At 35.9% G+C, this 22705-nt stretch overlaps 5 protein-coding genes across 8 annotated transcripts; 2 read left to right on the top strand and 3 right to left on the bottom strand.

Moving 5' to 3' along the window:
- The first annotated feature begins 2641 nt into the window (after positions 1–2641).
- On the top strand, positions 2642–5468 carry LOC140810957 (protein DETOXIFICATION 34-like). Of its 3 annotated transcripts, none has more exons than XM_073168888.1 (8): positions 2642–3208; positions 3477–3753; positions 3862–4102; positions 4309–4365; positions 4454–4692; positions 4773–4891; positions 5076–5162; positions 5292–5468. In XM_073168888.1, the coding sequence occupies exons 1-8, from the start codon at positions 2879–2881 to the stop codon at positions 5328–5330; spliced, it is 1389 nt and encodes a 462-aa protein (XP_073024989.1). In that variant the 5' UTR covers positions 2642–2878; the 3' UTR covers positions 5331–5468. The 3 variants fall into 3 exon arrangements, with proteins under 3 accessions (XP_073024989.1, XP_073024988.1, XP_073024987.1); XM_073168887.1 differs by having other exon boundaries at positions 3859–4102; XM_073168886.1 differs by having other exon boundaries at positions 3477–4102.
- Positions 5469–6360: 892 nt separating this feature from the next.
- LOC140809469 (rop guanine nucleotide exchange factor 3-like) lies at positions 6361–9182 on the bottom strand. Its single transcript, XM_073167110.1, has 8 exons — positions 9021–9182; positions 8387–8741; positions 8023–8139; positions 7762–7916; positions 7592–7666; positions 7201–7503; positions 6741–7085; positions 6361–6651 (listed from the first exon to the last, which is right to left on the bottom strand). The coding sequence occupies exons 2-8, from the start codon at positions 8700–8702 to the stop codon at positions 6535–6537; spliced, it is 1428 nt and encodes a 475-aa protein (XP_073023211.1). The 5' UTR covers positions 8703–8741; positions 9021–9182; the 3' UTR covers positions 6361–6534.
- Positions 9183–11148: 1966 nt separating this feature from the next.
- On the bottom strand, positions 11149–18160 carry LOC140810966 (protein pleiotropic regulatory locus 1-like). Of its 2 annotated transcripts, XM_073168902.1 has the most exons (17): positions 17885–18160; positions 17740–17764; positions 17116–17233; positions 16805–16892; positions 16498–16560; positions 15897–15981; positions 15660–15752; positions 14577–14640; positions 14413–14498; positions 14231–14332; positions 14067–14150; positions 13439–13499; positions 13287–13353; positions 13100–13177; positions 11779–11843; positions 11564–11641; positions 11149–11481 (listed from the first exon to the last, which is right to left on the bottom strand). In XM_073168902.1, the coding sequence occupies exons 1-17, from the start codon at positions 18019–18021 to the stop codon at positions 11309–11311; spliced, it is 1467 nt and encodes a 488-aa protein (XP_073025003.1). In that variant the 5' UTR covers positions 18022–18160; the 3' UTR covers positions 11149–11308. The 2 variants fall into 2 exon arrangements, with proteins under 2 accessions (XP_073025003.1, XP_073025004.1); XM_073168903.1 differs by lacking the exons at positions 17740–17764; positions 17885–18160 and adding an exon at positions 17606–17737.
- Positions 18161–18286: 126 nt separating this feature from the next.
- On the top strand, positions 18287–19261 carry LOC140810969 (uncharacterized). Its single transcript, XM_073168905.1, has 3 exons — positions 18287–18442; positions 18579–18640; positions 18947–19261. Exons 1-3 carry the CDS (start codon positions 18385–18387, stop codon positions 19085–19087), a joined length of 261 nt encoding a protein of 86 aa, XP_073025006.1. The 5' UTR covers positions 18287–18384; the 3' UTR covers positions 19088–19261.
- A 244-nt stretch (positions 19262–19505) lies between these two features.
- On the bottom strand, positions 19506–22672 carry LOC140810968 (kiwellin-1-like). The gene has a single exon (XM_073168904.1). The coding sequence runs from the start codon at positions 22346–22348 to the stop codon at positions 21788–21790; it is 561 nt and encodes a 186-aa protein (XP_073025005.1). The 5' UTR covers positions 22349–22672; the 3' UTR covers positions 19506–21787.
- Between the last annotated feature and the right edge of the window lie 33 nt (positions 22673–22705).

Genomic DNA, 22705 nt, shown 5'->3' with positions numbered 1-22705 from the left:
CAATTACATTAATACTGGAAAAATATGGAATCGAAAAGATATAGATGAAATTGATGATATATTTTCTTATAATGTGGCAATCGACATCATAAATGATAATGAAGATCATGAACCAAAATCTTTTGGTGAATGTAAAAATCGGCAGGACTGGATAAAATGGAAAGAAGCCATCCAGGTTGAATTGGATTCGCTAAATAAACGTAATGTTTTTGGACCTATAGTCCTTACACCTGAAGGTGTAAAACCTGTTGGATACAAATGGATTTTTATTCGAAAGCGAAATGAGAAAAATGAAATAGTAAGATATAAAGCTCGACTTGTTGCACAGGGTTTTTCTCAAAGGCCTGGAATTGATTATGAAGAAATGTATTCTCCTGTGATGGATGCAATTACGTTTCGGTATTTGATTAGTTTGGCGGTATCTGAAAATTTAGAAATGCGTCTTATGGATGTTGTTACAGCTTACTTATATGGATCACTTGATAGTAATATATATATATATGAAAATCCCTGAAGGATTTAAGATGCCTGAAGCACAAAGTTCAAAACCCAGGGAATGTTATTCTGTGAAATTACAAAGATCATTATATGGGTTAAAGCAATCAGGTCGAATGTGGTATAATCGACTAAGTGATCACTTGATGAAAAAGGGATATGTAAATAATTCAATATGCCCTTGTGTTTTCATTAAGAAAACAACATTCGGATGCGTAATTATTGCTGTATATGTTGATGATTTAAACATCATTGGAACGAATAAGGAAATTCAAGAAGTTGTGTCATACTTGAAGGAAGAATTTGAAATGAAGGATCTTGGAAAAACCAAGTATTGTCTGGGTTTACAAATTGAACAAAAAGAATGTGGAATGTTTGTTTACCAAACAAATTATACAGAAAAGATCCTTAAACGTTTTAATATGGATAAAGCAAATCCTTTAAGTACTCCAATGGTTGTTAGATCATTAAACATAGAAAAAGATCCATTCCGTCCATGTGAAGATGATGAAGATATTCTTGGTCCAGAAGTACCATATCTAAGTACCATCGGTGCCCTTATGTACCTTACAAATTGTACAAGGCCTGATATATCTTTTGCCGTGAATCTGTTGGCAAGATTTAGCTCATATCCAACAAAGAGACACTAGAACGGAATTAAACATATATTCCGTTATCTATGAGGAACGACAGACTTGGGACTTTTGTATTCAAAAGATGCTAATCCAAGTATAATTGGTTATGCCGATGCTGGATACTTATCTGATCCACACAAGACACGTTCCCAAACTGGATATATATTTACTCGTGGAGGCACTGCAATATCTTGGCGTTCACAGAAACAAACGCTCGTAACAACTTCATCAAATCATGCCGAGATTATTGCACTACATGAAGCAAGTCGTGAATGTGTGTGGTTAAAATCAATGACCCAACATATCCAAATTTCATGCGGATTATCATTTGATGAGAAGCCTGTGATACTATATGAAGATAATGATGCATACATAAAAAGCGACAGAACTAAACATATTCCTCCTAAGTTCTTCGCATTCACCAAGGAGCTTGAGAAGAATAAATGTATTGATGTTCGTCACATTCAATCAAGTGAAAACTCATCAGATCTCTTCACAAAGGCACTACCTACGTCAATATTCAGAAAACACATATATAATATTGGGATGCGCAATCTACGAAATTTGTGAAGAGTTGTTCGTGTCAACATGAGGGGGAGTTCACGTGACTGCACTCTTTTTCCCTTACTATGGTTTTTATCCCAATGGGTTTTTCCTAGTAAGGTTTTTAACGAGGCAGTACAAAACACGTAATGAAGACATCATCGTATCATGATCATCATCACAAGGGGGAGTGTTGAAATAATATATTTTAATATGGAAAAGTAATAGTTGAATATTTGAATGTTGAAAATAAGAGTTGTAAAGTTAGAAATTTGTGTGTGATGATGTAGGTAATGATGTATTTTATTTTTGGATTATGTGTAATGAAACTCTATAAATAGATCTCTCATTTGTGAAGAAAATCACAATTGAGTAGAGAGAAAAATATTATAAAGTGTGTAGTTTGGTAAATTTTGAGAGTTTGAGATTTTTACTTTTTACCATAAATTTTTACTTTTTCACAACAGAATCCTTATTGTCTATAATAATTTCTAATTGGTCAAAAAAATATAATTTCACATTTTTATTTTTCAATACATAGATATTCCGGTTTCAGATTATAACAGTTGGTTTCCATTAAAGTAGATTATTCGACATTATATTACAAAATATTATTAAAATTTAATTTATAGGGTTTGGACCGAGTGCAGTCAGCTACGGGCGATGTGATTCACTTTTTTATGGATGGCTCGAAAGATCCACAGGCAGCATAAAAAAAAACCCGTAAGAAAGAGTTTGTTTATGAAAAAGAAGGCAAACTAAATACTCAAAATTCAAGTAAAAGGAATCAGGAACCGTGGATTCTCCACACCCCAAAAAATAAAACAAAAGCGAATTTTTTTAACTAAATTCTAGGGTCAAGAACAAATCTCTGTCCTCTCCCTTCCTCTCTATAGCTAATAACATAACAGAATTAACTACCACTAGTCAAAATCTCCTATCATTAAGCATATATGATAAGATGACAGACTCTGATAACCATAACCCAAAAAAAAAAATGAAGAAGACAAAAGTTTCTGAAAAAGGAAGCACATTCTACTAATTAAAAGAAGATATCAATCTAATATCAATTCAGTACAGCGTGGGGTGAAGCACAAGGCGTAAAGATTGCGGGTAGCACGGCAAATAATGGAGGAGGAGCATTGGGAAGCAATGGCTCAGCCTCTTCAACAGTATCGTCACCGTTGGACTTGTCTACGAGTCAAATGGCTGTCTTGGAATTGGATGAACCAACAATTCTTTATAAGCCAAACTTAGATGAAAATGCGTTGCTCCACGAGGCACCGTCAACTTTGTTGGTGAATGGGGAGGGAGATGATTATCCTCCTGTAAGAAGTTACGAGGATGCGAAAAATGTGATTAACATAGAATCCATCAAGCTTTGGTCTATTGCAGCTCCTATTGCCTTCAATATTTTGTGCAATTATGGCATCAATTCTTTTACTAGCATCTTTGTGGGGCACATAGGGGATATAGAGCTATCTGCAGTCGCTATTTGTTTATCAGTAATTGCCAACTTATCCTTCGGCTTCATGGTAAGCTTATTATGTTTCAAACTTTGAGTAATTCAAAGCAATAGTAGATCCGACAGAGGACAAATTGTATCCTTGGAAAAGAATTTATGAAAATTAATGTATAATTTTTATGGCATTACAAGTGTCATCCCCCAATATCTATCTATCCAGTCGTCCCACCTCGCCTCCCTTGTCCCATATTCATCCCCTCTATGGATTCCAGATCTATCCAAATTAAAGGAGATCAAAACATCAAAGCATTTCATATCATATCTTCTTGATTTAACAGCTTGGTATGGCTAGTGCACTCGAGACGTTATGTGGACAGGCGTTTGGAGCTGGAGAAACAGAAATGTTGGAAATTTACATGCAAAGATCGTGGATAATACTTACAACGGCTTGTTTCTGCCTTTCACCCCTTTATATCTATGCCACACCTTTGCTAAAGCTACTAGGACAAAGACACGACATTGCCGAAATAGCAGGAAATTTCTCAATAAAAATCATTCCACAAATGTTTTCGCTGGCCATTAACTTTCCTACACAGAAGTTCCTGCAAGCTCAAAGTAAGGTGGCGACTCTAGCATGGGTTGGTTTAGTGGCCTTTATCTTGCACATAGGTTTGTTGCTTTTGTTTGTTAAAGTATTTGAATGGGGATTGGCTGGTGCAGCAGCAGCCTATGATGTATCAGCATGGGGTATTGCTATAGCTCAGGTTGTGTATATAGTTGGGTGGTGCCAAGATAGTTGGAACGGATTGTCGTGGCTCGCTTTTAAGGATATCTGGGGCTTTGCAAAGCTTTCGATTGCCTCAGCCGTTATGATTTGCTTAGAGATATGGTATTTTATGAGTATAATAGTTCTCACTGGACATCTAGAGGATCCTGTCCTGGCTGTTGGATCCCTTTCTATCTGGTAATATCACGTATTCGCTCAAATTTTAATTCAATGCTATTTCCTACCCGTACTTCCTGATCCCGTCTACCATTTGAAATAGCAATACGTACAAGATAATTCTAGCATATGGGTACCCAAGATGTGTGGAACAGAAAAGGGGAGGGGGATGGGGAGGTATTTCAATTTTAATTTTTTCTATCACATATCTATTGTCTTGTATTCAGCATGAACCTGAATGGATGGGAAGGTATGCTGTTCATTGGGATTAATGCAGCAATAAGGTAAAAAAATGGGGGGGAAAAGGAATACATTATTCTCACCTGAATCAATTATTGTCTTTCTGCTTCATTTCATCCTATGTTCCTCCAGCGTTCGCGTGTCAAATGAGCTTGGATCAGGACGTCCTCGAGCTGCCAAGTTCTCAGTCATTGTCACTGTTGCCGAATCTGTACTCATAGGTCTCCTGAGCGTGGTGATAATAATGGCAACAAAAGACCATTTTGCCATCATTTTTACCAGCAGCGAAAAAATGCAAAAGGCGGTCTCCGATTTAGCACACCTTTTAGCTATAACCCTGGTACTGAATAGCATTCAGCCAGTGATTTCAGGTTCAATACAGGTTATATTGTGATAATCATAATAATATAGATATTCTATTTGGAATCTTTATTTAAAGACGTGTCTGCAGGAGTTGCTGTAGGAGGAGGATGGCAAGGACTTGTGGCTTATATTAACATGTTTTGTTATTACATCATAGGGCTCCCAATCGGATTCCTTCTGGGTTATAAAACTAATCTTGGAGTGCAGGTAATATAAGGGTCTTCATTTCAGTCTGCAGGACTAATCGCGCATGTGAATTGAATCGTAACATAACCATATATATCCACAGAAATTAAACAACAAGGGAATTGAATAAAGTACAGATAAAATCGTCAGCAAGTTAGTATTCTCGAGTGTACAGAATTTACTGATGATGAATGGTTGCTTGCAGGGAATTTGGCTTGGTATGATATTTGGAACTTTTCTGCAAACTTTGATTCTTTTAATTATCGTGTGTAAAACGAATTGGGACGAAGAGGTAATAAATATTCTGATGTTGATTCCTAAGATATGATTCAACAGAAAAAATACACATTCTCTGATGGACAATGCGTAGTCTAGTTTTACGTTTAAGCCCATTCACAACATCGTTTCACTTGATTTGTAGGTGGCACAAGCTTCAGAAAGAATGCGTAGGTGGACGTAATGAGGGCATGGTCAAGTAGAAATTCGCTGAGGATGGAAATGATATTTAATTCGGTAAGTATTAGTGACGTGACACAGGGAGGCCCGAGCTATCTTAGATATGATTATAAATATATAATAAACAAAAATTCTTAAGATAGTGCACTGTCCCTTGATTTAGAAAATTATCTTTAATTTGTGTTGAAAAAAATATTCTAAATCGTAGCCACACCACACAATCTCAAAAAATTATAGAAAACTAGTGTTTAGTGGTCTATTAAATTTTTTTTATGTTGATAATTTTTGTGTAAAAAAATATATATTATTTTGTTTGGATAAGTTAAAAAAAAAAGGAAAAGATAGAGAGATATACGGAATTAATAATAAACTCACGACAAAATTAACCAACAAATATTGCGAAGAGTAAAACCGTAAAAAAAGCTTTGATGTCACATTGACATATCAAAGTTAATTAATATGATGTGCTCAAATTAATAAATAATTACTAACAAATTTTGTCCCATAGTTATAAGATGGTGATTCCAGAATCCACCCACCCCTCAATTAGCTGTTTAGTTTTCAATGCACACACATTGCATCAATATATATTTATTTATACATATAATACAATTTTTATTATAAGTTTGTAATCATATGTAATTAATTTAATTTGTATGAAAGGAAAAAATAAATATAAAAGTATTTAAAACTATTCTAATCATTAAATAATTTATATTATCTGGTTTATTTATTGAAAAATTAGAGAAAAGGTATGATCGATCCAACCGTTAATCTCTTACACGCTAAGCTGAATCTTAACTTAGCAAGTCTGTAAATAATAATAGGCAAAAACTTGTATGAGACGGTCTCACGGGTCGTATTTTGTGAGACGGATCTTTATTTGGGTCATCCATGAAAATGTATTACTTTTTATGCTAAAAGTATTACTTTTTATTGTGAATATGGGTAGGGTTGACCCGTCTCACAGATTATGATCCGTGAGACGGTCTCACATGAGACCCACTACATGCGTACTTTGGATTAATGGTACAAAAAAGTAAGTCGAGAATGACTGCATAATAAAGCAGTGGCATAAAAAAAATTACCGATATACATCCGAAAATTTTGTCCCCCATTCAAATAAGCCTATTTAAAAAATAAGAATATGTGAAATGTTGTATTCTTGCCACACAAAATCCTGCGAATCATCATATGACTAGAACGAGCTAATCTTGTTTCGTGGTTTCATGTAAAAAAAGTACATCCTCGATCCAAGAAACAATGTTGAAAGCTAAACCTTCCAACACTCTTGAATAGCTTTCCAACACAGCCTGTCCCACGTCCTGCAAAAACAGAATTATATATGATTTTTCAAAAAAGATATATAAATTTTTACAATAAACCCATTTAGCATCATTTTGGATCATTCAACCTTGTTATATTGGATTTTGCTCGTATCTAATGAAGTTTGTGAGAGTTCGGGATATCTTTGTTTCAAGCATAGTAGCATGGTTTCTGCTCTTTCTGCCAAGACATGGTTCTTGTCACTCCTATCAACATCGGACATGAGATCTTTAACCAAGTCCCATGATGATTTTGAGTGAGCCATGCACGCTTTACGTCGCCACGTGTACATCGAGGCTTCAACCTTGTCTGCTAACTCGAGGGCTTCGTGCTCCGAGGCTATGTTGAGCGAGTCGAGAAGGTGATCGGGCGAGAACGTATCCGCATTGCACATGTATCGGTAGATTGTATCTCCCACACTTGCTTTTCCACTCTAATTTTAAGAAGAAAACGAGGTGAAAATGTAAAGGGTGGTGAGTACATATACAATTTACAAAGACAATGTTAGTGTCTATTGGATTTTGTCACAGAAAAGAAGTGACAGGTACCTTGGGAAGGGAAGCAATGTAAGATTCTGGGACGTGCATTTCGGTAAGAATGCCACTGTTAATGGCCATTGCGGCCTTGTGAATTTGGTTGGCACAGTCGCGTTTTTGGCACAAAATCTTCGTACATTTCTCGGAGAGACCCACAGGGGAAACACAAGGTACAGGAAGCCACCATTTTTCCTCCTTCCGCTGAGCCTGCTGCTGAACCGATTTTCTGAACGATCCAAAATGAGTTGAATTCCCCGACATGCTGCCCTTTTCAGCGTACCAAAATTCAGTCTTTCTAAAACTTTCCAGCATATTCTGTTACACAAAATTGTTCCATTGTTACACAACCATAATGGCATAATCCGTTAGCAACAAATCGCTTTTCTTTTTTCCTTTTTCTCACCTGGAGCATTGCATCAAGTTTCTTCAAGGCCGGGAGGTTCAGATGAATATCCGATCTTGGGATGCTACTCATCACCTGTAAGTTAAAATGTAATTAACTATTAAAAACCATGGGGATATGGTACAAAAATGAAATGGAAATTTTACCCAAAGATGTTGAAACATTTTCACCTCTAAAGTAGTTCCATCTTTGAAATGCTGCAACGTGGGAGTAAATTCTACTATGTAGTCGCATACTGATAAGAGGCAGTTCATTTCTCTGTTCCACATTAACTTCTTTTCGAGACTCAATGGCTCTAATCTCTGGTGTTGACCAAATACAGAAGCTGCACATTTTCGAAATAAACATTATATCAGATCTGATCTCGAAAACTCAGTGTGCTCAACAAGAAATATATAACACAAAAGAAAGGTAAGAAAATCTATATATACCATAAAGATTGGTAATAGCATTTGAGATTGAAACAGCAGTGCAGACTCCTTTGCCACTTCCAGACATGTCTTCTCCTAACAATAGTTTTGAAAATCTCTCCTTCATCAATTCCAGTTCTGCATTAGAAATATCAGAGAAGACCATATAATTACGCTGTCAGTTACTACCACAAAAACGTGGAAATCCAAATCTTGATCCATTCATAACTACACAAAAATCCAAAACATATCAATAATCAAGAATTGCCCCATATAAGAAAAGCCATCACCTTCCAGGGCCTACAAGAACATGTCTCGCAAACAAGACTAGAATTAATGTAATATTCAAGCATTTGGCAAGAAAATGTCTGCAAATGAAAGTCACCTAAATCCATTATGCCTTCATCCATTCCATCTTTATGCTGCGTCATGCCTAATCTTGAATGTTTCCCTCTAACCGGAGATTTAAAGCCGCCCTGCCACGAGAATGGAGAGGATGTCTCTGCAAAGCTGTAATCATCTGTGTGCTCCGAGTAGGCCGAAGTCTCTGAATTAGTCCTACAGTGTGCAAAAGAATCGCAGCTCTGAATCGAGAAAATCGAGGTTTCCGTAACTGAGTGATCTGTTTGATCCATGGAAGAAGGTGAAAGCTGATATCCCAAGTAGACATTTTCATCAGAAGTTGAAGTGCTGCTGTCCATTCTTGATCTTGATTCTTGATTCTCTTAGTTTACTTAATCCTGCAGAGAAATTCAATAAAGTTCTACGATAATATCTAAATAAAGAACAATAATTTTCAAGAATAATAGGAGATGTATATTTGTTTGTATCAGAACTTTTGACTGATTCTGTGCTGCATGCATATAAACTTTCTTGGAAAAAAAGTAGAGCGAACCGTTGGAAAAGATACGGTGAAAATACACGGGAAAAAAGAAAGCAACGGTAACAAAATTAATCAATTCTTATAATTTAATTAAGGGCGTCATTTTGAATTTGAACAGTTGAAGTTTGGAGGGCACCGTTAGAAAAAAAGCGATCCCTTTTCCTTGCGAATCATCTTCTTCACACTGCCATATATCATCTTCTGCAGATTTCTCCATTAATTACCCATATTTTCTTTCTTTGAAGTTAATGGCTAAAATCTTGATATATTACAGGCCATTGGTCCAGAAAATCTGCTGCGGATGTATAAATTTTGAATTTGGATGAAAGACAAAGCATGAATGCTGAGTATGGAACGTGCGTTGGATTAAATGTTAGTGTCGGGTATCAAAGGGAATGATTTATGATTATTGTATAACAAAGTGGTTTAATAAGTAATAAAATTCATCACCCTTTGGGCTACTCCTATTAATATTTTTTTAAATAAAATATATGTTTCTTTTTTCTTGTTCTAAAGATCATTTATGAAAGGTTATTATTTTCCACTATACAAAATTTTCAAATAATAAATGAGCAATTATTTTATTTACTTTTCAAATTTATATTGCACAAAAATTTGTGTGAGACGGTCTCACGAATCGTGTTTTATGAGACATATATTTTATTTGGGTCATCCATGAAAAAATATTACTTTTTATTGTGAATATCGGTATGGTTGACCTGCCTCACATATTGTGACCTACTCTTTTATCTTGTTTCCCATATCGTATTCATGTCTAACTATATACGTGTATACACACACATTTTTATTAAAAAAAATTAAATAATACATATCTATACACATATGATAATTATATAAAAACGAGTTATATATAGATACACACCCTTTTTTTTCATTTGTTTTAATTAAATAAATGTAGATATATGGAAACATGGTTGGATTAAATGCGTGGATAGACGTGCGCCCCAATAATAGGTACCAATTTAAATGATATGGGTAAACACGATTATCGACGTGCGGCGGAGTTGCCCACCTTGAATGGGCCGAAACGGTAATATAAAATATTGAGCCGGATACCAATTTTGGATGTATGTTGATGTTATTGCAGATGTCCATATACAAACTAAGTTAGATATAAGTTTTTTTTTTTTTTTTAATGACGATGAAACCTGCAACTGGTTTAGTGATAACGCAGTAGCCGATAAATCATATTAGTTAGCATATACTCACCTGAACAAATGTTTGGTATTGAATACCTTAGTAGGAAATAAGCATTGACATTGATTATCTTCCTATCTCAACAGTATTAAATTATTTCTACTGTCTATATTTTAAATTTTAATGAAAATTGATATTATGCATATGGATGAATATTCTCTATCCGTGACCTTTCAATACACCTTGATTTTTGTATTAGCAAGGTCGTACGTTTAATTTGTTGGATTGGATTGAAATGCCATATTTTGATTATGATTATGAATCTGAAATAAATTGAAAAATGGTTTCTTGGAAGACTGATGAAAATTGGAATTTTACATTATGATGCTTCTTTCGTTTTGCTGGAAAAATTCCGTCACAGTTAGTTGTTAGAAGCGCTTCCATGATTTTTGTTTTGTTAATATTTGACAAAATTTTGATTTCGTCTAAATTAAATGTTAGTCACGAATTTTGAAGAATTAAGAGCGTTCGTACTGTTAATGTATGCTTGTGAAATCCCATGTAGATGACATTGTTGCTGGAGTTTGATTTTTGGTTACACATGATGTTTGTAAATTAGCCCAAATTAAACATTTTTTCCAGTCACGGAATCTATGAAACGTGATCCAGAGTTATGTTGGTGCTATCCTCGGGTATAGTTATACCAGAAAAGGCAGCATGATACACTGTAATTCTCAGCTTCTTCACATAATATAATTCTGGACTTTATTCGAACTAGACCACCCAATTCCAGTAAAATCAATGAGAGTTTTTACAGCATTATTCGATCGTTATTCGAGTTGGACAGAACTTCCTGTGGAGTGCCTTACTGCATGTGCTGGTTGAATATAGAATCATAGATCATCTACACATATGATCACATATTTTTGGAGTTAGTTTCATGGTGTTAGTACGCCCACATACACTCTTGTTTTTATCAAACACAGGAAAATACCCACCTTTGATTTTTGGAATTTTATGTTTGGTTGTCATTATTGTCAGCCGAGTGCATAAAGGAAATATAACTGTTTTCCTCCAAAAATAAAAATAAGCACAAGATAAATATATAGACTAATTGTAAGTAACCTTCTCAACACTTCCCGTGCATCTTGTTATATTACAAAGTTGAATTTAATGGCAATAACAATACCAGTGCAGAAAGTATGATTACACTCACAAATCATACATCAGATTGCGTTTCTTTTTTCAAGAAAGAAATCCAAAACATTAGAATCGTCTGATATCTTTTGGTGGCTTAAAATGAAGAGGATGAGATTCCGGTGTGGCACTTTCATCCTCTTTCCACATCTTGATAGTCTTATCTGCCTCACAACTGATAAGCCTTGAACCAGTTGCATCATATGTGAGAGCGTAGATGCCTGCTTCACTGTCCAGTGATCCTGACATAATGAAATCACCGTGTTTATATAGCCCCTCTAAGAGGAAACGGCGAGGAAATAGCTCGATTTCATGGTTAAATACCAGGTTGCACGATTGTTTGAGCTTGCTGAAAATTGTGACCGCTGTTCCAGTCCCAGAACCACATGCTTCCGTTATCACCTTTAACAAATGAAACCAGAAGAATGATGAGAAATATTAAAATCATGGTACAAGAAATATATAATTCCAAGAAAAGAGAAAAGGCCCAAAGAGAGGAGATAAAGTGACAGGCAGGAGAGAGATACGATAAAACTCACCAGCTGTGACTAGTACACCTTCTTCGTTGACAGCAGCTGCATTAATAATGGTTTTTTGTTGAGAGCTGTATGATAAAATCATGGTGTCAGCTATAGTAACAAGATTTTGGAAAAGATTTTTTTTCCCCCTAAATGTGGACGAAGACAAACCGGGAAAACAAAGCAAAGTTCATAGTCGCAGACCAATTGCTACTCCAAGTATATAAAAAAAGAGTCATGCCAAACTCCTCGAATCAGATTAAAAAATCTGAGCGAGGATATATCTTGTGCATGATGAACGAGATTATCTACTCCGAGTCATGCATATGTTCCTAAGAAGTAGAATAATGTCCGTGCAGCATGTCGAAGTGATGTTATGCATCCAAGTGCTCAAAAAATCAGGTCCATACAATAATCCATGTTCTAAGTGTAGAAAAAGAGGCCTAAAATAAGAGGGTCGTATCTGTTTGCACAGACCACTGTATATGAGAAAATGGTGATACCCGATTAACTTCAATCAGAACAAACCAATGATTGACTTCTGTTGAAATGATCACAACCCCATCTCGCTAGACTAAATATCAGTAAGGCTTCACCTACACATCGTATGCTATTATTTACCGGTCCAGCTTGGGAGCCTCGGTAACAAAAGCAGGTAAAATAGTCCTGTTTAGTAGCATCTGTTTTTTGTAGAATCAATACTTAGAAACTACTTACCCCTGTTTCAGACTGTTTTTTCTATTGTTTGTACAAAATCAAATACCTTTTTATCATTCACACAACAAAATTTCCCCCTCTTTTATCTACTTTTATTTAACTACCTCACATCCATTTTCTAATTTTATTATTTAATAATTTCACAATCCAATCTATATTTTATCTATCGTATAAACTATAACTACAAGCTTTTCCTATTAAAAATTTATTAGTTTTCAAACCTTTATGATATTTATTATTTTACTACTTTAATAATTATACAAATAATAGTTATTTTTATCTAAATTAAAATAACACCTTCATTATGTCTGTTTCGATCATCTCAAACACTTGTTTCGGTTTCCAAAATTTTGACTCCCAAACAGAAACCTATAATTTATTTCACAAAAATTAGAAAAATAATTTCTTCAACAAGCAGAAACAAGAAAACAACACACTCTTCCTCCCAAACGAACCAATGTAGTATTCCATGCTTATTAAACTAAACACATCAAAACAACTTTATGTCAGTCAAAACTAGTAACATTTGCTATGCTAAAAAATAAAAGCATGGAAAAGTACTGAACAGAATATCATACAATTCCTAGAATCATATATCAGATGTGGCAAATTCGATAAAACTCACAGCATGTTGTGCATAAATTCTCCTTTCGGAAGTTTGAATTTTTTTATGTTCTCAGCTGACGCAGATACAAAACAATCCCTGCAAATTGTGGCGAAATCAACTGAGCTAATGACAATGAATAAAGTACAATTCATATATCAAATATTTATTTCCAATTTGAGATGCAATGCAAAAAGAAGACACTCACTCCTTGGGATGTGGAGCCATTGCACGCACAGATTTTTTATGGTGTGTGAGAGTTAACATAGTTTTACCTGGAAGGAACAAAAACTTGGACCTTCAAAGAGAGAAATTGAGATTTAATAATGAACCACGAAATGAATATTCGTAACATGTTACCATATCGAAGGTCCCAGAACTTTATTGTTGAATCATGAGAACCAGTGATTACTTGTGGATCCTGCAAATTCAAGCTACACTAATGAGATTTGATCACAAGATAAAAAAATAATAAGAATAATACTAAAAGCAACTCGAAACCTCACTTTGCACAGCACTTAATCTATGTAAAATTCATTATTCCTATTAGTAGCATAGGGGTAATTGTAAGTTTCAAAATGGGAAAAAAGTGTCTACACAGAAGAAAGAGTTTGTGGATTCAAAGTGTTTTTGAACTAAAGGAATATAACACTGATTGCTACGTTAGCATTTACTAACTTCTTAGATGTACACACGTGTATATTTCTAAACATCTTTTGGTACAAGATAAAATAGCATTATGCATCATTTCTAGCGATCGGATTCCCGATTAAATAGTAGTAAAAATCAATAAACTGTGCAAGATACAGTATCTTTAAAATGAACCAGCGTAGGCATAAACCATTTTTTCCCTTTTAAATAAATTATAGACACTCTGCTTCCTGAAAATTGATTAATACAAATTCAAAAGACTAATCAGATGCATCCCAGCATCACCACATCATGTTTCAATTAAGCAGAAGAAAACCTATGCTTGATAAGCACTCACCGTAGGTCTTGTGAAAACTGAACAAACTGTATTCTCATGTCCAGAGAGCGCATGAATTTGCATTTTGCTGCGAATATCCCACACCTAGAATTATCATAAAACAAATTAGTCTGAATCTAAAATATGCATGCAGACAAGTGGTATTCATACAACTTCATCCATACCCGACACACAGAATCTCGGCCTCCAGTAAGCAAAATGTCAATGGTTGGATGGAGAGCCAGGCAATAAACACCGCTCAGATGACCATGATAGGAACGGATGACCTGAAGACAGATGGAAAGTGTTATTGCATGCACAGATAGAACCACCTAAACGAAAACAGATATGGTGATATGTCACCAGCCTTGTTCTGCTCTAGATCCCAACATTTAACTAATTTGTCATCACCAGCAGAGAACATGTAAGTGTGCTTGGTACTAACAGCCAGACCTGCAAGAAAAATTGGTTAATGTATGCACATACTGTAATCTAATTCAAAAAATAAGAGTTCAACAGAAAATAAACTACCTCGCACTTGATCTATGTGACCAGTAAGTGTAAGTTTCAGCCTCCCACTTGCTAAATCCCATATCTAGATGCAACAAAAAAAGAAACTTCTGATGACACAAAACGAAGGATGCACAAAAAAAACAGAAATATCGAATGTTAATGAATCTAAAGAAACCAAAAAAAATTATACTGGTTTAAAATTATAATAAATCATATCCAAAATCAATTTCTGTCAAAAGATACCCCGTCTCAACATTGGAGATGTTAGTCATTATCAAGGTTCAACGAATATTTGGTTGTTCAAAATAACATATGAAAATACTTCGGTGCCTGTTAAATCGAGTGGCAACTTTCACCCATGAGAAATATAATTAAACTTAAAATTCTGGCCGGTATTTTTCACTTAAATCCTGGCAAATATTTTTCACATAAAAAATGTTATCCACAGTCAAATGTCAACAAATACAACAAGGCAATAGACTGTCACTAACAACAATTAGATCTGAATTTTCCACTTAGTTTAGAAACAAAAATAGCATCTATCACATATATATAAAAAAAAAGCATATATCAAGTTCCCCACAAATCATCATTCATAGACAGGGAGAACTTGGTCAAAGAAATCATTCCAGACAGCCGCTGCAATTTCAACATTTGTCTCATCTAACTTAGTACTTGCATGCCAATTACACTAAAATAGTACTTTTGGCACGCGCATTGCGCGTGTGAAAAAATAATTACTCGGTCAAAAATATTTTGTCCACCAATTAAGGATCGTGTAGCCGGTTTTCTCAATCTCAATCTTTAAGTTTTATGTGGGTTAAGATATACATGAAATAAATAGTAAATTAATTAAAAATAAGGGTTGTTTTTGTAATAAGTAAGTTGATATACTAACCTACCGAAAGTAGTTAATATAATAGTGATATTTTTAATAATATAGTAAGAGATGATTAATAGATATTTAGAACTTGAAGTTCCATATCAGACAGAGTTACATTAATCATTCACAAGTGGATTGTTTCCATAACCCCCTCCATTTTCTCCTTTTCAGAAAATGCGTGAGCTGCATCCAAGAAAACAAGAATGTCAATATCTAACCTTGATTGTTCGATCAGCAGATCCAGTACAAAACCAAGTGTTGCTCGGGTCAACTGCGACGGACCGCACCCATCCCAAATGGCCACTGATAACCTATGCAGTCAGAGTTTGGTAGGTGAAGACAAAGTAAGGAGGGATTAAATAAGATATAATAATGATAGAATATTCATAGTTAAAACATTATCATCTTTTCAAGTTCTGGAACAACTTTCTTATTAGCTCAGAGAATCTTCTTACCCTGTAATTCTTCCATGGAGCCCGCCATATAGGGCGAGGCCATCTACTTGGAATTCTTTCCATAATGGCTGATGTTGAAAGATTCCTGCCAGGACAAGCAAGCAATGGTTCATTGTCAGACAGGCTCTCAACAGCTACCCTTATCCTTACCATCAATAATCCCAATACTTGAAAGAATAAAGATAGAGAGGTTAAAAAAACAATTATTCTGTGCATACATGATACGTAAAGAGACTAAGATTAAACTATTTTCCAGTCGACAATGTGTCAAATGTCGAGCTCAAACAATGGCTAGCCGCAAGAGAGCTAATCCTACCTTTTTGTATAGAGTAGCAAAAGGTGAACAGATACCACTAGATGAAACTGGTGAAGAACCCATTCGCTAAGAACATCATATTTTTCTTTGATTAGGGATTTCAGATTGGTGAATAACACAGTAAAAATAACTATTTGCATGCATGGAGAGTAAGCACTATAGAACTAAGTAAACGAATAAAAAAATATAGGGCAAGATTCCTCCACCTTAAAAAAAGACATTTATAGTTAGGTAAGAATGCATACTGTAAACTTCAAGAAAGAAACCAACAAAGAATAAATATACCTTTCAGATGAACCATGAGAAGGGACAACTGCTGCACTCCTGCCTTGAAAACCAACGTCAGTTCTGCACAAAACAATTCAATCTTGAATAAATAGAATAAGGTGTTATACAATCATGCATAATCATGGGAAAATAAGATCTAAAATGTCCAGTGTTCCAGAGATGCAGCCGGTATGCATATATTGTGACATTTCACATCTTCTACCACTACCTCCCCCAAAAAGTATTTAATATCTGGATGACAATTAAGATAACTAGTTTGATGTGACACAATCTTCCAACAGAAAAAAAGGGAAAATAAACTGACACAGACTGGCCCCTGGGTTGCGCAGCTACACTAATCGCCAAATCAGTCTGGGACCCTCCCTGCTGGATATCATTTGATCTTTCAGGACCTGAATGAAGAATACATATTCATTGTTAACTAAGAAGAAACAAATTCTTAGTGACTGTCATGTATGCTTATCTTTCTAAAATAGACACCAAAGATGACTATTGCTTTGTCAAGTGCCACCAAAGAACATGATTTGGCACTAATATATTTATTTGAGTGATTGACTGGGAATTTTTATGAAACAATACCACTGATGGAAGTTTGGAAACCCAAAAAGGGTATACCTGGAAGTGTTAGGGCAATGGAAGGAGCAGGAACTTTCTGTAGTTCAGTTTTTGCTGCTGGCAAATCACTAGGACGTTCAGATACCATGCCTTTCAGCCCTCCATACTCGGTATTTAACTAAAATTATTCGAAAACTTCTTCATCATTCAAAATAAAGGATATAATAATTCCACATTATAAGTGAACATCATGAAGTAAATATTCCACATATTATACAAACTGTTACGTCCCACATCAGCTGGCCAAATAATGTGGCTGTCTGTTATATTTGAGTTGCTCTCTTAACTAAAAGGGGATTTTTTTTTCGGATTTAGCCTCTCTTCTTGAAATTATGGCCAAATATTGTTGAGAATCTAGGCATCGTAAAGAGTGACTTAGAAATGAGCTAATATAACCTGTGCTCGTATTACAGGTCCCATTAGAATGCATGCACCTAATACTGGTAGGTGAAGGGAAAACCATTCGAACTGGGTCGCCCCACATACTTACCTATTTTTACTTGAAGCCATCAACTTTTTCTTCTTCCCGCACCATTAATTCAAAATTCCTCACGGTCGTGCAATTTACTGGATATGTTTACATAATCTGAAATTCCATTTTTCAAGAAAAAAACAGGCACTAACCTTGTGGCTAACTCGAATCTTCTTGCTGCAAACCAGACAAGAAACGGGGATTTAAAAGATCACGTAAGCATCAGTAATCACCAAGCCTATAATCAAAACACGATAAAATTAAAGAAAGATTTCCTAGAATGAGCTTTTAAAAAACCTTTCTGGATCCGGTGGAGGAAATTGTCCATGAAGGGGAGAGAATAGGTCAAGCGCTCGCTTCAAAGACTTGAAGCCCAGCTTCTTAAGCGATTGCGGCTCCACAGGAAGTTCCGTTTCCATTGTTGGCCCCGGCATTCGATATGTGACTGCGTGCAGAAAAGAAAGGAAAGCCTAGAGGAGTAAATACAATGCTCCAGCGTGAGAACGTAGCTCCGCCGAAAAAGGGCGGAGGCGGTGGTTGACTGGCGTCGTGGGCCGTTGTGGTTTATAAATAGATCATCCAATTCGATATAAGCGACTCGTAGAGTCCAATTGCTTCTAAATGGGCCGAGTATGAACTGAGTCCATAATGGCGATTCGGGGCTTTCCATTTTTAATTACTCGGCGAGAAAAATCAGAGCACGACGTCGTTTTACGTATAACGATAATAATTTTTCTTATTAAACCCTAACCCCTAACCTAAAGTGAGGTTTTGTATTAACAAGCCTCGGGGAGAAAATGTCGAAGAAGAATGATCTTGCTCGCAGAAAAAGGCTGCACGAATACGAACTAAGAAGTGAGTAGTGTTGCCCTAGACTTAAATGAATGTAATTGCGTGATATCCTGTTATTTTGTATACTTTGGTGTGCAATTGTTTGGATGCTATTGCTTCGAACTTTATCCTGACTGATTGGAGTTGGTGGAGCAAACAGAAGAGAAAGAAGAGAAGGAGAAGAGGGAGAAGAAGCTTCATGCCAAGAAAAACAAGATGAAGGTAAAGTGCTCCTTCTTTTATTTTTTTGTTTTTCCCGATTTCTGCTCGATATAATATATGGAGGGAATTATCTGTTCTATATGTTTGATTTTTTTGCTTCGCTAATCCATTGGAATCAAGGGGCTATCAGCTATGTGAGAAGTTTCAAAATTGCAATCCCTATTTTTTGAAAAAAGAAAAATTGCAACTTTTGCATCTCGACTCAGTGTTCCCTTGTTTAAGTGCTAATTGGGATTGTAATTTTCATTGTTTTGAATACTTGGGATGACATGTGATTAAAAAGAACTTGATTTGTGTCATGATTAGGTTGATGGTTCCAGCAGTAAGAAGAAGAAAGGTGGGAGTGGATTTCAAGTTGGCAAGAAAAAGTTGAAAACAAAGTTGAAAACGAAATTGACGTCATTGGAGAAAGCTAAAGCTGCCCAAGCAATGGAGATCGACAACTGAGGTTATTATCTAGGAAATTCGTCGAATGGGAAATGAAAAATCATCGTCCTTTCATTGAGTCAGTGGTGTTTGTTTCTTGGAGCATGGGCTCTTCATTTTGCTTTCACATTATGAAAATTTAATTTAGATTAACTATTAATATTGACATCTTTTGGGTGGAAGTTAAGGTTCTTTTCTTTACTTTTGTCAGGTATGGAAATTACATATACTTTCTGTTTAATTGTTTCCTTTGGAGATAAATCATTGTTCTGTTGGGAGAAATTTAACCTCTGAGTGGAAATTAGTTGCTCCTAAATTTGGTGACAGTTGGTCATAAAGACCTAGTGCATGATGCAGCGAGCCAGCGAACCACAGAAAGGAATTTGTTTCTCCATTCTATTATTTCTTAAAACACTGAACTTCGATCATTATATAAGAGAATGAGACCTAGAGAATCCAAAGACACGTCTATGATCCTGTTTAACCTAAAATCAGCTGCAATTATGAATTCAATAATGCTAACGAAACACGTTAATACACATCTAAGCTCATCGGATCTTTTATGACGAAATACTATAATTCCTAAACATCAATGTAGCCGTTGTCGTAAATGAGGACAGCCGATCGATTTAGAGTGAGATTTCAACAAGTGATACTAAAAGGTAAAAAAAGTAGCATCCCGGCATAAACAACTTACAGGTCTTGAATCACTTTCTTGAATTTCCTTCCGAGTGGCATTTATAGGTAGCCAACCAAGTTGTAAGATATTTGCAAGTTTTCCATACAGAGGAATACTACTCGATAAAATTTTATACCAAGATGGTAGACAGATGTATCAATGCACACTGGATTGGAATTGTTGAAGGTAGCAAACTCATATTACGGCATTTCACAAAGTTAGGGATAAACATGGAGCAGAGAGCAATAAGTTGTTGCTCCAAGTAGCGATGCAGTAAGTAGAATATGTGCAGTTCTCATGGAGTACATGGGAACTTATTTGAGAGACACCTAACGAACCTTACTTTTCCATACTTGGAACCTGTGAAGCTTTATATCGGTGGTAAATCTGCAAGAAGCATTTGCACGAGTTCCAATTAATGGTTAAGCATGAGATTGACTCTGGAGCTGTCCATTTCTACGTCCAAATAGTGAGCAGGAAGCGGATATCCTTGTAAACTCCTTAGAAAAGAAAATACCCAGGCTATATATTGACGTATCTAGTAAGTAATCTAATGATGAGAAAATATAGTTACATTGTTTTCATATTTCTCTCAACATTTCATTAGCCTGTCAAACACATAATTAAAAGTCTTATTATTTTGTGTTAGTTGGCTGAGGTGCTATCTGCTCATGTAGTATGTGATGATTTAGTTTATTAGGCTGATGGGGCTCTTATTAATCTTTAAAGAAGTGATTCTTCAGGAACAAATAAAAATTGTTTATTTTGGTTACATAAAATAAAACTTAATTAAGGTTATTAAATCTGCAGACAAGCTCACTGAAACAGGAACCTGTGATTTTTTTAGTACATATGGCATATGATTAATACATATATCTCTGCTTTCTTACTAAACAACTTTTCAAAATCATCGAGTGAAAAGTTATGAATTGCTCTAGCAGGCAGCAGCTAGCTAGACATCAGACCAGGTGTGATGTTCAACACATTCCAGTCATCTTTCGGCACACCCAAGGCCTCCCAGATGGCTTTTGAAGCTTCAACTATATTATTACCACATGGGAGCTGATATCCATTGTCTGCATCTCATCCCATTGTAGAATCACACTCATCAATCACCGTGGTCTTAATGTTCCGGCCATTTCGCCCTCCGGCCTCCACTGAACCAACCCATCGAGAGTGCAACAATCGGTGTGACATCGGAATGGTATTTGTCATCACATGTTGATGGCACATCTCCATTTGTCTCAAAACTGTTGAGGGTTAGAATCGCCTTAGTGCTGTTGGACACAGGAGGTGAGCATTTATACGTGTTCTATAGCTTCCCCTTTTCACAGCAATCATTACGTGCCTCAGGAGGGAGCTTTTTCCCTCTTACCTTTCCACTAGGTTTGCAAACCTGTGGTCTAGCAAGAGTGGATTGAGTAGTAAGAATGTAAGTACCAACACAAATGCCCCTACGCATTTCTTCGTGTTTGGTGCTTGTTTTGAATGTGCAGAAAACATGGACTCGGAATCTGCTTTTTGTATATCTTAGCAAAAGGAAAATGCCAAAATTATGTTAAAGACAATGAGAGGTATTATAGTTTATTCACTTGGAAGTGTGTCGTTTTGGGAGCTTATGATGTAACAAAGAATCTTTATCAAGAGGACTATCTTGGGAGCTTATGATGCGATAAAACCTCTTTATCAAAAGAGGACTGCAAGGGCAAGGAAAAGTTTTGATAATCTAGTTACAAATTCTGTCAACTCGAAAACAATATGGTATTTCTAATTTCTGTTTCAGACTTGTATTTTGTACATATGAGCTACTGTTTGATCATTTAATATATTCATATCAAATATTACCTTTCATGAAAGCTGTGACTCACTTTCTTATGACGCCCTAGTTACCTTTATGATTTTCTTTTTAAAGGCGTGTATTGCATGAGGTTATTGGTTGTCTTTATCTATGAAAGCTGTGGTTTTCAAGGATTCGTGGCTACTGTACAAGATTTACACGCACAACATATATACAACACCACTTAAAAACATAATTCATTTGTCTAGGCATCAGACCAAGTAATGTCCAAATAGCCCCAATTGTCTTCTGGCACCCCCAAGGCTTCCCAGACAGCTTTTGATGCATCAACTATGTTATTAGCACACGGAGGCTGATAATCATGATCTCCATCACATCCCATTGTGGAGTCACACTCGTCAACAACCATAGCTGTTACGGTTCTACCATTAGCACTTATCTTTATATTGTTCAGGCATCTGCTTCCTCCATTGTACCACCCCGTCGATAGCGCAACAACTGGCTTGTCATCAGAATGGTATTGGTTGTCACATTCCGATGGTCCACCACCATCTCCACCTTTCTGGAAACTGTTGATTGTCAGGGCTGCTTTGGTGCTTCCAGACACTGGGGGAGAACATTTGTATGTGGTATAGAACTTTCCCTGCTTACAACAGTCCGAGTCGTTTTCTCGGTTACATTGCCCTGGAGGTGGCTTTTTTCCTTCTATTTTGCCACTTGGTTTGCATCCTTGAAGTCTAGCCTCTACGGAAAGAGAAGCAAACAGAACTAACAGAAGAAGAGCTGCAATTCCCAAGTTCTTCATATCGTTTTGGGTTACTAGATACTGGATGTGGAGTAGGATGAAGTACCTGTTTATATAAGCCGTTCCCTGTAGAAAGCCGAGAAAGTGTTCAACGCTCACAACTTATAATTTCCTATTTTTGTAAATTTAATTAGCTGCGACTTTGGTACTCTATTGAAGGAGTCGGAACATTTTTTCCTCCGAAGTTACTAAGCCGTGTTGGTTAAGCTACGTATGCTATTTTATTACGTCTACTTCAGTGTCTCTACCTGCAAAATTTATAGTCCATTGTAGTTTCGAGACAGTGATGACAAACAGATAAGTTTTATGTTTATTTATTTTTTTGGCGACAATGGTTAATGGGTTCTCTGTCCCAGT

This window comes from Primulina eburnea, chromosome 13, assembly GCF_022965805.1.
Source record: "Primulina eburnea isolate SZY01 chromosome 13, ASM2296580v1, whole genome shotgun sequence".
Classification (NCBI taxonomy): Eukaryota; Viridiplantae; Streptophyta; class Magnoliopsida; order Lamiales; family Gesneriaceae; genus Primulina; species Primulina eburnea.
Note: the sequence above shows the minus strand (reverse complement) of the source record. Positions and strands in the feature narration are given on the sequence as shown.

What these genes read in the sequence shown, in the direction of transcription:
- LOC140810968 (XM_073168904.1), bottom strand. Translation starts at nt 22,348, where the DNA reads ATGAAGAACTTGGGAATTGCAGCTCTTCTTCTGTTAGTTCTGTTTGCT.
- LOC140810957 (XM_073168886.1), top strand. Translation starts at nt 2,879, where the DNA reads ATGGCTGTCTTGGAATTGGATGAACCAACAATTCTTTATAAGCCAAAC. An exon ending in GTTGGATCCCTTTCTATCTG is followed by an intron (nt 4,103 to 4,308) that starts GTAATATCACGT and finishes TCTTGTATTCAG; the next exon opens with CATGAACCTGAATGGATGGG. An exon ending in AAACGAATTGGGACGAAGAG is followed by an intron (nt 5,163 to 5,291) that starts GTAATAAATATT and finishes CTTGATTTGTAG; the next exon opens with GTGGCACAAGCTTCAGAAAG.
- LOC140809469 (XM_073167110.1), bottom strand. Translation starts at nt 8,702, where the DNA reads ATGGACAGCAGCACTTCAACTTCTGATGAAAATGTCTACTTGGGATAT. An exon ending in ACATTGCTTCCCTTCCCAAG is followed by an intron (nt 7,086 to 7,200) that starts GTACCTGTCACT and finishes TCTTAAAATTAG; the next exon opens with AGTGGAAAAGCAAGTGTGGG. An exon ending in GCAAAATCCAATATAACAAG is followed by an intron (nt 6,652 to 6,740) that starts GTTGAATGATCC and finishes CTGTTTTTGCAG; the next exon opens with GACGTGGGACAGGCTGTGTT.
- LOC140810966 (XM_073168902.1), bottom strand. Translation starts at nt 18,021, where the DNA reads ATGCCGGGGCCAACAATGGAAACGGAACTTCCTGTGGAGCCGCAATCG. An exon ending in CCTCCACCGGATCCAGAAAG is followed by an intron (nt 17,765 to 17,884) that starts GTTTTTTAAAAG and finishes TCTGGTTTGCAG; the next exon opens with CAAGAAGATTCGAGTTAGCC. An exon ending in CAACCCAGGGGCCAGTCTGT is followed by an intron (nt 16,561 to 16,804) that starts GTCAGTTTATTT and finishes TGTTTTGTGCAG; the next exon opens with AACTGACGTTGGTTTTCAAG.
- LOC140810969 (XM_073168905.1), top strand. Translation starts at nt 18,385, where the DNA reads ATGTCGAAGAAGAATGATCTTGCTCGCAGAAAAAGGCTGCACGAATAC. An exon ending in GCACGAATACGAACTAAGAA is followed by an intron (nt 18,443 to 18,578) that starts GTGAGTAGTGTT and finishes TGGAGCAAACAG; the next exon opens with AAGAGAAAGAAGAGAAGGAG. An exon ending in CCAAGAAAAACAAGATGAAG is followed by an intron (nt 18,641 to 18,946) that starts GTAAAGTGCTCC and finishes TGTCATGATTAG; the next exon opens with GTTGATGGTTCCAGCAGTAA.